At 47.3% G+C, this 14,050-nt stretch overlaps 1 protein-coding gene across 1 annotated transcript in view; it reads left to right on the top strand.

Moving 5' to 3' along the window:
* IL5RA (interleukin 5 receptor subunit alpha) overlaps positions 1-13,780 on the top strand; it is a 37,313-nt gene extending 23,533 nt beyond the window's left edge. Inside the window, exons 10-12 of the mRNA XM_074312145.1 lie at positions 8,398-8,491; positions 9,598-9,682; positions 13,168-13,780. Of these exons, the coding sequence (XP_074168246.1) occupies positions 8,398-8,491; positions 9,598-9,682; positions 13,168-13,254 (266 nt within the window). The 3' untranslated portion in view covers positions 13,255-13,780. The remainder of the gene's footprint in view (positions 1-8,397; positions 8,492-9,597; positions 9,683-13,167) is intronic.
* Positions 13,781-14,050: the final 270 nt, after the last annotated feature.

Below are 14,050 nucleotides of genomic sequence, written 5' to 3'. Positions count from 1 at the left end.
ACCTAGTCAGTCACACCGCACCTCTCTGGGCCTCAGTTTCCTCACCTGTAAAATGGGAGTGCCACACCTTAGAGTTCCTTCCTACTCTGCCATTCACGATCCTCTAGGCTCCATCAGCCCCCCCACCCCATGTTCGGAGAGTAAATAGTGATCCATGATGAGAATTTATTTTAACCCTGTTTTTAATTTACTGCTCTCCACTTTAGTGCTCTCTTCCTGTAATTGTTTCCTAAGTAACAGCCTCCTGGTTTGGCACTGGGCCCATTACTGTCTCCCCCGAGTGTACCTTACAGCTGTTATCCACAGCAGGTCCTATTTCATTTACTGCCACCCTTTTCGTGAAGATGAGCTGACGGGTATTACTCCTCATCTTATAAATCCATCATTTTGGGAACTTACTCCCCTGCTCAGTTTAGGATCATTAGTGAATTTAATCAATGCAGACTTCATTTTCATCAAGATGATTAATAAACATACAGGAAGTCCGGGCCCCTCTGGGACATTGTGCATGACGCCTCCTTACCCCGTGAGGATGCAGCAATAATTATGCCCAGCTTGCTGTCTACCTGGCAATTTTGCTGCTACGTTCATTTCCTGTGCACCACCTTCCTGCCCTCCTACCCTGCCTCACAGATGGCACCCTGGAGCCCTCCACGTGCATTCCTCCTTCAAGGCTCAACTCAGATATCACCTCTTTCTTAGAGGTTATGAAGTTCACCTCCTTTATTTTAAGGTCAGGAATTGGAGGCCCAGAGACATCAAATAATTCAGTAGTTATCAGACAACCGAGAAGTGGCTATGAATGGATAATTTTCTCAAATAGATGACATCTGAGTCAATTAGTGGAGTTGCGTAGATTCAATTAACCCATTATCGCCCAAGGTTATTAAATAAAGAGTGAGATGCAGGGTGAGGACGTTTGGATTGATGGGAAAAGGGAGAGTGGAGGAGATGGGACTATAGTGCAGCTCAGCTGGCAAGGTCCCTGGAGGTCCAGGGGGCTGGAGGGTGGCACTTACGGGGACAGCCAGCATGTGTGTGTTTGCTGCCTGCCTGGAAACTCCGCCCTAGGTCGCCTCCTGTGCTAGGATTTCCAGAGCAAGGATACTTTCTTCGTCTTCTTTTTAATGGAAGCAGCAGTTTCGTGTTATCACCGCTCCTTATCACCTGCCCTTCCTCAACTGGCATCTGGGTCTTATCGTAAGAGCTAACTTCCCACTTTTCATGCGTCTTTCTCCTTTTTCAACTTTCTTAACTTCCACATTCTTCTGTTCCTTTATTATCTTTGCTATCTCCTGTTTACCAAAACCTTCTCATTTCCTGACCCTGGTCGTAGGTTCTGAAGTCCATCATCTTGCCTCCCCTCCATGAAGCCCAGATGCCACATGGGAAGCAAGCAGTTAGCAAAAGAAGATTTCCTACAACTCTGCCCTGCCCCTCAGAGAAGAGTGTTGTGTGCGTCCACCCTGCGTTCGTTCCCAGCTGTGTCACTGGCTGGGCTCAGTTGTTCTCCGTCCTGCTTCTGAGGGACCAGGCTCACCCACAGTCATAGGCCTTGCACCTCATGCGAGTGGCCTTTGTGGCGACCTCAGCAAAGGCCAGGATCTATGCAAGAATAGTACAGGTGCCAACTGAAGGGATTTTTAAGGCAGATGTCTTGAGGTTTGAGATATGGTGCATGGGCACCCAGAGAGCAGGACCAGGGTCGCCAGGTCGCTCAGCGTGAGGTCAAGGCCACAGGGGTGCCAGCTGCTCACCAGGGCAGCTCCTTTCACAGAAAGACAGGCACTCACAGGAAATCCTGGCCCTGGCTTTCTTGTAACAGTTTGGGGAGAAGACAGGGTGTTCTTAGAGTCACGTGACACATCCTAGGATCTGTAAGGACTTCACGGACGTAGATTGAGGCAGAAAATCAGGGGGCTTGTGAGGATGTGGGCTAGGGTGGAAGTAAGATTCCACTAATACTAATAAACAGGCAACTCTGTACCTTTCTCCTCTACTTGACATTCCCCGGCTGTGAATGAGTGAGGAAAGCCGGCACCTGGAACCAAAAGCTGGAGGGGTCGGAGCCACCTTTGGGTCCCTCTAAGCGTCTCCTTGACTCGACCCCTAGCAGGGTGCAGCCCCAGGTCCGGAGTGCCACCCTCAGGCCTCTGACTCCTCTGCCCACTCTTCCTTGCTCTCCTTTTTACTTTTACCTTCTCCTTCCTTCCTTCTTTTTCTTCTTTCCTTCTTACTCTCCCTCCCTTTCTTTTCTTTTCCTTTCCTTTCTTCTTCTTTTTTTTTTTTTACTGCAGTCTTTCTTTTCCAACCAATCCTCACCCTGTGGTGAAACAGAGAGAAAACCAGGCTAGGGAAAGATGAGGGAAAATATTGCAGAGGCCCAAACTGGGTTTCCCTAGGTTTCTTAACTTCTGCCTTCTTCTGCTGCTTAATTTCTGAATACATTTTGTGAATTCTAAAGCTTTTGTGACATAAAAGATGGCAGCTTCTGGTTCAAAAGTGACCAAAACTGGTTGAGAAATAAAAAGCGGACCCCATCGCAACCTGAGAAATGCACCTGGGCTTACCTGGCACTCCCATAACGTAGGGGGATACTGGGTGTCCTTGCCAATGAGGGATTTCAGGTTGGTGAACAAGGTAGTTGGTTTAGTCAACTGCTTCCTCTCCCCAGGGTCCTGCAGTGTGGAGGCGGCTGGGACCACGCCTGGCAGCCCCACTGCTTGTCTGCTGCAGGGCCCCTGCACCCCTGGCGGTCTGCACTGGCCTGGAGGAGGGCTAGCAGGGGCCTTTCAGAGTATGTCCCAAGTATCAGGAGAGGGGGTTCCCGCTGTGCTTTCGGGCTTCGCCAGCTCTAGGGGTACCCCCCTCCCTTTTCATGGAGGAACTCTGCGTCACGATGGGTCTGCCAGCTCAGAGGAAGAAGGGATTCTCCTACTGGACCAGGGAGTTTGCTAGACACGCTCAGCGACGTTAACTTGTGTATCTTCAGAAACACAGAGTTTTCCTAATTCTACAGATTTCTAGATTATGAGAACAGAGATATCAGAGAGGGTAAGGAACTGCCCAGAGTGACGGACCTAGACAGTGCCGGGACTGGATCTGGAAACAGCCTCAGGATTGGCTCTACACCCTTCTTTCTGTGATGCTTTGTCACCTCAGGGGTCATGGTGCCAGCAAGGGAGACTGAGGCAGGAGGATGGGCAGTGGGGACTCATGGCCGTGAAAGGGAACACTCTGCCAGCTCATGACCCGGTCAGCCTCCATGCAGACCAAGCAAAGGGGACATTTTCAATGATGTCTTCAGGCTCTCCTTATCTACACGTCCACAGTGTCCATTTGAACACAGATCCGGGAGGGTTTGGACCATCCACGCCCCATGCCCCTTTCTACTTCCTAGTATGTGCAATATTGGGTGACTTTCTTTCCCCTCCAGGCCTGTGCTTATTACTCTGTGTCTTAAGGATTCTGAGCAATTTAACAAAGGTCCCAGGGCCCCAGAGGCGGAGCTGGGACTACGTCGGGTCCACACCTCCGGCTTTTGCCCTCTCAGTTGCCACCGTCCTAACCCCGTGCTCGTCATCAGGTACGCCGGGTCATAACACAGCGACAGAATTCTCATTAGTCGGCTTATTCTCAAGGTCAAATTGTTAGATGTCGAACACGACGCAAGCTGAAGGCACCAGAAACCAGAGAGCTGAGCGCCAAGCTGCTGGTGTCTGAAAAGCATCCAGGACTGAGGCAGAGAGCCGAGAGGGCTGAGAGGACAGGCTGAGTGACTTCCTCTTTCAAGAACTCATTTCTGCATAACCAAATAGCAGTGTCCATTAAGCTCTTGAAAAGAAACCTCTGTGGCTTCCGCTTTAATGTCAGGAAAGGCATTCACCTTGAGTCAGAGAGAAGGTACAAGTTCCCTGGAAATAACTTGTTCTTTAAAAAAATCTCCAAGGCCAGAGTCTCAAGAATTCAAATGACTGATGCATTCAGGGGCCCCCCAACCTTTACAGTATTGAAATTCTTAATCACTTTTAACTCGAAGGATAAATACAGTCAGCAGGAAGTATTCCCCTTTTCCTACCTTCACCAGAAGAAGAGTAAATGCAATCTTTAATTCACTTATTTTATATAACTGACTCTCAGTTTTTCCATGTTAATAAATCACAGAGCCCTAGATAATCCACAGGTAATGTCCATTTGGCGGTGAGTAGGTGAAAGCTCTTTCTGGTACTGGATTTACCTGCCAGGTTATGTTTTCTGTGCGGTAAAGTGACCTTGGCTCTGTCCTCTGGAGGTTAGTTCTGTTCTCAATGGGCAGCAGGGGAGTCGTTCTCAGGCACGCTGGGACACTGCCGGAGCCAGGTCCTGAGAAACGACTCATCTGCCCCCTCCCTCCGAGTGGCGAGCATGGCTTTGCATCCCACATGGACCTCGCATGCACCAGTAACTTTGTTTGATTGAATGAAATAAAATCAGTTGCCTCTATATTTTTGCTAATTCAGCAAGAATCTTCACTTATCAGAGTAAGAGGTGAAGCGAATAAGTAGAGAGTGGTTTAACTGAAAAGATTTTTGTAATCATGGGCAGCAGTAAACGGTGCTATTATCAGGCCTTGACTTATCAGGCTATGGGGTGTTGCACAATGTGAGACACAAATTGTTCCGAGTGTGTGGCCCTGATAATGTTTACAACACTGCTCATTCTTTCTGCAGGACCCAAACTTGGCCTGTTTAACCGAATTTAAACAGGATAACTTTTTCTGCTGACATGCTCCTTGCTAAATACTTATTCCATGTATGTGAGTCTGGACTGTCTGAATGTTGGGGTACCTGCCTCATGGTTAAGTGTGGAGTGGTGAGTTTCAGAGATGGGGAGATGAAACCGGCAGAATCCCTTATTCAGGAAACCCAACTGGGAAATAAAGCAAGACGGTATTTGATTTGATGGCAATGGTTTGTCCCAGTCGCTCTTTATATTCGCTCTGAGGAAGTGCAGTAAGAACTCGGTTTAACAGGACACTCGGTTACAAGCCACAGAACTGACTAGAATCCCAGCTCCACCCGCCAGCTGTGTGTCCTACGTAGACTTAGTCCCTCCCCCACCCCAACCTGCCCCATTGGCTCATTTCTCCCTCTGTGAAGTGAGGGGAGCAGAGCCCACCACAAAGCATCACTGGGAGAAGTACATTGAGAAGGTATGTTAAGTGCTATGCAATAGGTCTGGCGTCTGTGAGCCCTCAGGAAAGGTGGATACAAACACCTGACATAGAAGAAGCCATTCCGTTGCCTCTGGTTACGGGTGACTTTTATTTATTCTATACTTTGCTACAACTTTCAAACTTGCAGCAACGCCAAGTGTACTCCTTTCCTGAGACTGATTTTGTTAAAGGTAAGCGTACGCAAACCAATGGCGGCCTGGGTTAAGTGGGGCTAGAAGGCGTTGGACCAGGAGGCATCGGAAGGGTCAGCTATTTCAAGTGCCTCATTGTCACCGGTGAGGGCACTGAGGCCAAGACGCTGCCTTCACAGCGAGCTGGGAACAGGACCCGTTTCCAGATGAGGCAGAGCACGCTTCTCTAGCGTTCGTGACGGGGGTTGGCAGAACGATGCAAACAAGGAAAGGAGGCCGGGGCTGTGAGAGTGGGAAGAACCACGGTGACTTCCAACGACTGCAGTTGGGGATGTGGGGGAGTGGACACCAGATGGGGAGAGAGTGGGAGAAGTCGAGAAGTCGTTTTCATGGGAAGAAAGCATGCGTTTAACTGTGCGTGTTGTCGCTTTGAGACACGTCCCCGCAGGGTTCACCTCTGGGCAGTTTAGGGTCTAGACCTGGAGCCGCGTCAGGCCTGAGCCAGGAGCAGAGACCTGGGAGAAAACTGCGTGGAATGAAAAGACGAAGCTGTGCTGAGCAAACTGCCAAGTTCAAAGAGCAGACCCTGGTGTAAAATACCGCGCGGTCAGGGCTGAGCGGAGAGACCGACTGAAATGAAACAGGGTAGAAGGAAATGCTGCTGACGGGAGAAATATTTGGGTAAAAAGTCAATGGCTTGGTTTCCAGGTGGAAGCCACTGTCAAGTCTGAAGTCCACAGGGAGGTCAGGACAGATAAACTTGGACCAAAAACCGAGAGTCCTTTGCACGCGCATGGGAGGAAGGCACCAGTGATGAAGAAAGCAGTTTCTGAGCTGGGGAAATGGAGTGGCCTGAACCCCTATTCAAGACCTTAGGCTGGGAAACAAAGTACAAAGGTATTTGATGACAGTCTGGAGAGGTGGCAGAACGAAGTGATGGATTATTCAGGATAAAGGACTCCACGAATATTTGAAAGCACAGGGAAGAGATGAAGGGGGAGAAATGCAAGCTTTGGGGAGGCAGAAAATAAACCCCGACTCAGAGTTCTCGGGAGGCACAACAGCAGGAGACCAGAGCAAAGCTGGCATCGCCAGCAGGATGCCCTGCAGACATCGCTCCCTCGCGGGGCCTTGGACGTTTGGGTGTAAAGTGCTTTGGAGTTTGGGGAAGTCTGAGGCTATTTACACGGACTTGAAAGTCCCACTTCCACTCACTTCTCGTTTTGTAGAAGAAACCAACAGCAGCCAACTGCAGGCTGGGACCTATTCCTCCCGGAGCAGTGTGGTTTCATCACCACAGCACTGAGCACTGCTGCCCCCACAGCCCCATTACCTTGTCATTTGCTTGGTGCTGGGTTTCCCTGATGGCCGGACTCTGTCCTGCGGGAAGGGGGGGCCCACGTGTGCTCACCCTGGTGACCTGTGTCCAGTACACAGTATAGAAAGGGAGACCAGCACATGCTGGTTAACTGGGTGAGTGATGGAAGGGACAGCAAGTGGCCTCTACCACTGAAAGGAACGTCCTCAGGTTTGCATTCTCCTCTGGAAGTGAATCAGGCAGATTAGCAAGCGCATTACACCATTTTCAACACTGAGTAAATGACCTCCGATTTTTCTGGAATGCATTTCTAGTGCCGCAAAAAAAAAATCAACCCCCCACCTCAAAGCTGTCATCCAAGCTCAAAGAAGAATCTGTCCCTGAGTGCACATCAGAAACAAATTTCACTAAAGAGTAATGAAGCATGCAACAAAGTGATGCTATCTGCAGTTTGCTTTTATTTTCCTGTCTGTGAAATGGGGTGTTGCGAACACCTGTGAGGGCAGTCACCACACTTCAGTGTCTTCCTGAAAGTCAAGGGGACATTAACCCCTTGGCAGGGCCCTATGTCCCTGTGTGGTACTCGTGACACGAGTGGGGAACAAAGTCCCAGCACACAAGTTCAAATAGAGTGAGTGACACAGCTTTATTTGGGAGCCAATGTCCCTCCAGAGGCCAATGCTCTGGTAAGCACAGAAGGTTATACAGAATAGAACAGAATTTAACAAGGAACCAAGTCCCAGAGTCAATCGGGATGGTGAAGGTCCCTGTTCCAGGAGAGACGACAGGGCCCACGATGGGTCTGAGGTGAGCTGGTCTTGCAAGGAAGAGCTTCGGAGAGTCCAGTTGTATCACGGCTTGCACCTCACAGAGGGTCTTAGCTGGAGCGCCCAGTGGGACCACTCACGGCATTGCTCTGGGATTCTGCTTTTACCCTCTTTTCCTTGGACTTGTTTACCTCTGAGGTGATAACCAGGAGTTGTTTTGGTGAACGTGTTTACCACTCAGTTTTGTTAAGCTCAGTTTCACACATAAATATAATCACGTTTACTTTTATTGTATGCTCTAAACATAAACATGTTTACTTTCACTTTCTCTTACCAGTCTCACACATGTGCGGCCATAGTCCTGTCCCTACTAGGAAACAACTTGTTTTGCAAACCTCAATCTACATATATAATGCATTTTATATGCTCTATACATGAGGTCTCGCAAGAGGCGTTTTGAGGATAGTAGAGATTGTGGAGCATTTATAATAGCAGCGTCTGATGCCGTATTGTTAACCATGAGTATTATCCCACACTTCACTTGCTCTAAAAGTTCAATTTCCAGCTTTGGAAAAAATACTTCGGTTGTAATGCAGTTAGGTTACTCAGTAGGCTCACAGTTTTGTAGCTCTTCCCTCTAAAACCTCACTACTCAGCAAAAGCTGATAAGCTCCAGGTAGCAAAACCGAGAGGCGGTGCCCCTGCTGACTGAGCAATAACGCTGTAGGATGAAAAATGGCCTCAATGCCATCATTTCATTTCACCCTGACGTCAACTTTGTGAGACGGATGCTGTCACCCCCTTTTCCAGGTGACGAATCTCAGGCTCAGGAAGGTTCAGCCACGTGCCCAGCATCTACCAGCACCTGCGACTCAAACCCCAGTTTTCTGATGCCCCCTCAGGTCTCGTCACTTCCCTTGTCTGTCACAGGTTCTAGCCCTGATTTATTTCCTTTTCTTTCATCAGGAAACGATGAGCCAAAGCCCTGGACAGAATGGGTTCTGGTTGTGCTTCTGACAACCATCTGCCTCGTCTTCATCTTATCACTCACCTGCAGCAGGTGGGTACTTGTTACATGTGCGTGTGTCCAAAGGGCTCTGCGTGTCGAGTTTTTATACTTCTGCTGGCCATCCACTCGGGTTCTTGTTAGCGGATGGATGTATGCCACTTTTATGTCCTCTGGACAGCCTTTCCAAGATGAGTGTGGACCAGAGAGTGAGAAACGCTGGGAGGTGATTTACAGAAACTGATGGAGACAATGTCATCCCCCCCACCCCAACGCCCACCATTACGCTCCTCTGCTTGAATCTGTCCACAGTCTATGCGTTTCTGTGAAGGGTTTTACACCCGTGTTCTTTGGCTTCCTTACAACGGCCTGCCCCCCTCAGCACTCGTCTGCCTCTCTTGAACCCCCCGCACACACATTTTACATCTCAGCTAAAGGAAGGCAGCCCACTGGGGGCCGAAATCACTCCAATTCCTCCCCAGCACAAACCCCCGTGACAAAGTACCGATTCTTTCCCTGGCCATTAGGTCACCTGGCCCTGTCTGACCTAACTGTTCTTAGGTCAAACACAGATTCTAAGAAAGGGACGCAGATCTGGTGACCCACCCTGGAGCCTGCAAACAGCCCCATAAGAACGCCTCATCTGTTAGCATTCAGTAAGGTGGTGCCATTTGAGGAGGCTTGTTCTTCCTGAGCCCTTAGATAATTTAGACTTTTATTTTAAACAGCTTCACTGTCATAAATGTTATATTCAGATGGCACCTACGGGCTGGGGGGTGGCAGTTCAAAGGGGAGAAAAAATCAAGTACACTCTGTGAGCCAGCACAGCAGGGGGAAGTGGTGCCAACCAGCACTGCAGGTAACAGCTGGGCCCCCTGCCACACACGTGGCATAGATCTTCTCTCGTCAGGTAATAGGCGCCACATGGAGCAGATGCCATTGTGTGTTTCTTAGGGGACTCAGAGGCCATCAGAGCCTTGCAGTGCCCCCAAGGCCTTCAGTTATTGTCACCATGTGGACATTAGGAAGTCTTGGTCAGTAAGGACTTGAATATACAAAACAGCGGGTCCTGGAATGAACTAGGTCAATTGTTAGAGTAAATTTAAGGACAAGAAGGGATGCGTTTGCTCACCTAACTCCCTCCTTTATTCTGTTTTCAGATGTCACTTATGGACCAAGTTGTTTCCACCAGTTCCAGCACCGAAAAGTAGTATTAAAGATTTTGTTGTGACCGTTAACTATGAGGTAATGTTGAAAGTTCTTAAGATATTTCCTCTCTACCCAGCGCTGGGTCCCCAGGGATCTGCCGTTGGGTTACTGGTGTTCCGTATTAGAAGACAGGGTCTTCTCACCCAGGCGTCTGTGGCTTTCTGCCGCTTTAGTCATCCTGCTCTGTCGGATTGTTTCATCGTACGCTGGAAAGGTCCTACTCGATTTTGAGTGTCCTCACCAGTTAGACTTGAATTTGCTATCAGCCATCTTGTAACTGACCTTGGGCAATTCCTTCCACTTCCTTTTCTGTAGAGTAAGGACGTAGATGGGAGGATCCAATACGCTGTTTAGTTCTAACATCTTAACTCTTTCACTGCGTTAATTGATTGCAAGTTTGCTTTTTTTCAAAATGTGTCAAAAATCCACACACAAAAAAAATTGATATTTTGACTATTTTATGTATTTAATAACATTTTGACCTGTTTTGTACATACATGGCATTATTTTTATTTTAAACCTTTGTTATATGGTAACAAATTTACCATTATATTGAATTTCAGCAAAAAAAATTACTGAAAACATACTAAGTAGCATCCATTAGATTTAAGTATAGATAAATTAGAATCTAATGGCATTGATGACATAACAAATTTATTACAAAATGTTACACGATATGGCACACAAAACCTCTTTGTTGTTGATGGTGCAAGCCACAGGAAAACACATCCGAATGTCACAGCAAAAGAGTTAAGAATCCATGTTTCTGCATGTGGGTACCCCAATCAACAAAATTTTTCAGAGGAATTTTTCCTAGTTCCATAGTGTAAGGAACCATAGAGAAGGCAAATGACTTCCCCAGATATGCATTTTTGGGGGCCCGTTATACCACTCAGAGCACTTAGGCTTAACCGAATGTTCTTACCTACAACTACCCAATCGTTCCAGCATCATGTAGAAAAATCATCACTTTCCCCAGTGAATCCACTTGACAGCTTTGTCGAAAATCGGTTTTTCATATACGTGTGGGTCTCTGTCTGGACTATCCATGTGGTTTTATTGACCTATTTGTGTACTTCTATGTGACTACAATACTGTCTTAATTACTGTAGCTTTATCATACACCTGGACACAAGATAGTACAAGGCTGCCAAGCATAACTTTTTTTTCAGCATTGTTTTTCGTATTCTAGGTGCTTTTTATTTCCTTGCACTAAATTTTAGAGCCATTTTATCAATTTCTGCCAAAAAGGCTACTGGGATCTTAATCAGATTGGGTTGTATTACAAGTTAGTTTGGGGAGAAGTGACATCTTAACAATCCTGTCAAGTCTTCCGATCTGTAAGCAGGACATGTCACTCTATTTGTTTAGGTTTTCTTTAATTCTCTCAGCAATGTTTTGTGAGTTTCAGCATATAGTTATGGTTCATTGATTGTCAAATCTATCCTTAAATTGAATGGTTGTTTAGAGCAGGGGTCAGCAAACTTTTTCTATAAAGAGACAGACAGTAAATATTTGAGGGTCAACGAAAGCAGCCATAGACAGACACCATGCACACAAATGTGCCAAAACAAACAGGCAACAAGCCAGGTTTGTCCCACAGATGGTAGTTTGCAGACTCCTGATGTAAATCATGCAATTTTCTTAACAAATTTTGTTTTCTCTCTAATAAAGCGCTCAGGATTGGATGAATCAACTGGTGACTGGTTGAAGGGACGGGAAAGGTCGATAAAACACTCACCAAGATGGATCATTTCAATAAGCTGTGACCTTTCTTTAGAGTTTGCAGTTTGGGGGTTTGGAATGATTATAGACAATGGCAGTTACTGACCTAGTGAGGCCGACCAAAGAACCCCCATTAGTTCCATGCTTGGTACTGGGGAACAGCCAATATGCTCTTAACCATAGCTTTTCTGGAAGGACAGTGCGCCCCAGGATGAAACTCTTGTGGTGTATCTGAGCTTTTGCTGTCAGTCCGTCTTCACTCCAGACGAGTCACCCCTGAGAAGCTGCGTCTGAGCTAAGCAGCTGGCTGAAGCCATTTGTCCTGCCTCTCGATGGAACGTGTTAGTGCTGGTATCTCATTTGGCTGCAGGGCCCCCAAAGATTGCTTTCAATATCCTGAGGTTGGGGAAAGAAACTGGCTTAAGAGCTTATTGTATAAGCGTGAGGTTTGTGGTTAATTAAAATCAAGTCATGTGTGCAAACGAACAACTTGGGGTACACAAGCCGGCTTCGGAATAAGCAAAAAATGAACGTCAGGGCACAGCACGCCAGGCTACTGGGTACACTCACTGTCTCCTCACATTGCAGAGTCACATAAAACCTGGCAGGGGGTCAGGGAGGACGAGAGCAGGGAGCACTGGGAAAATGAAGGGCCGCCCACTGCTGTCCATCCTGTGGCCTCCACCTGGGAGAACATGGGGCAAGAGCACAGGTGACCACGGCTGGGCCCCCAGTGCCAGTGCCTCAGTGTCTACCTCCAAAGATGAAACCTGGCCCACCCAGCTTTGGGGCCTCTGCTACAATATGACAAAGGGGCCCCCTTGGTGCTGTTGGCAGTAACAGTCTGCAAACCCCTGGGAAGGGTTTGGCTCCTGGGAACGGAAACCCTTCGCTTGTAAGGACGACCTGCGCATCTGAGCGTGGCTGGGGACCCAGTGCTGGGACTCGAGCGTAGCTGCCATCCCAGAGCTCTCATTAAGCAGCTTTTGCTTGTCCACACCTAAGAAATTTTAACATCTAAAAGACAGACACTTGGTGGGGGGTGGGAGAGAGGAGGGACGAAGGAAGGGACAAGTTGGCTTTTAGCCATAAAAAGAGGGCTCATTGTAACACATCTCATCCTGAAATTTGGATTTGTTAGAGACTGGTTTCCAGCCCTTCTTTGTATCCAGAGGGGTTCATTCCAAAATTAAGTGGACAACAGACTATTGAAAGGACGAGAGGCACAGACCCTGTCTGGTGTGTCCTCACGGCATACCCATCGCACAGCGCAGTATCCAGTGTAAATATTAAAAATGTGCGAAATGAGTAAATGAAGTTGAGGAATAGGGTCTCTTACAGGCGGTGTTATTGTTTTGTTGCACATTTTCTAGTTAATATCAGCATTATTTATAATCACCAAAACTGGACATAACACATGTAAACTATACAGAATATGATGGAGTTATTAAAAGTGATGCAGCCGAGAATCATATAACAATAGAATTTAAAATATTATATGATGTTACAAGAAAGAAATCAATTTATGAAGCTGTTTATCCATCTGACTTCACATAACTGTAAAGATAACTTTATGTGCAGAACAAAGGGCTGGGGAGAGACTGGGCTGTGTTTGGGGGATCGGCTCATGGGTACTTTTGTGTGTATTTGTCTTCTTCCTACTTTATTTTCTACATTGTCTCCAGTGACCATTTACTATTTTTAGAAGCAAAATAGACTTAAAACCTGTTGTAAAGAAACTCCTTAACTGAAAAGTTCTCAAGAAGACGTCTAAAGGAGGATGTTTTGTTTTGCAGAAAAGTGGTTCCGGTGAAACAGAAATTGAAGTCATAAGTTATGTGGAAGATCCTGAACTTGAGGTGCTGGAAGATTTTGTGTTTTGATAGTTACTGTGGCATTCTGAAAATGAACTCACGCTCACATGCCTCAGTGATAAGAAGAATGAGAACTGCTGTTTCTCGGCTAAGAGGAGTTCAGAATTTACTGAACACCATTTAGCTGAGAGGCAACACAGCCAGACGCAGCTCTTAAAAGCGCGGATGCGTCTCAGAGTGTCCTTCCTCACCGGAGTGATTGATTACTCTGGCCGCCCTGCCACGCATTCTCTCCCCACGCGGTACACAGTGGCACCTCCTCACCTGCCAATCTTTGAGATTTCAATTATTTACCTGGAATGTTTCTGGGCAAGAGACTGTTGTTAAGGCTAATGTCGGTGCTTCCTTCTGGCAGTGCCAGTGTGACTGTTGAAGCTGCCAGTGGTAAAACTCAGTTAAAATCTCAGGGAGAAAGCACTTTGCAACAGTCTGGAGTGATCGTGAACTTGGGTTCAAGATTGTCTTTCCTTCTTTCTTATAACAAGTGGGAGCTATGGCCCTCTTCTTCCCTGACTTCTTGAATACGTTGGAGGAGGGTGGGGGGGGGGGAGAGAGAGAGAGAGAGAGAAAGAGAGAGAGAGAGGCATTATGCCAAGACCCACAGGCACTATCTAGGTTGCACTATGGGAGGCAAGCTCATTTAACAACGTGCACTAATACATCACTCCACACCAAAAGAGAAGACAGGATTTGAAGATTGCATTCTTGAAGGCAGCCTGTATAGTCCGGGAATATACTGAGAAAGGCATGTTGGGTTGTGAAGGGATCACTGGATCAAGGATGAATGCCTGAAGAGACCTTTGCT

The sequence above is a fragment of the Rhinolophus sinicus genome, linkage group LG10, assembly GCF_036562045.2.
Source record: "Rhinolophus sinicus isolate RSC01 linkage group LG10, ASM3656204v1, whole genome shotgun sequence".
In the NCBI taxonomy this organism is placed as follows: domain Eukaryota; kingdom Metazoa; phylum Chordata; class Mammalia; order Chiroptera; family Rhinolophidae; genus Rhinolophus; species Rhinolophus sinicus.
This window is presented reverse-complemented; position numbering and strand designations above follow the sequence as displayed.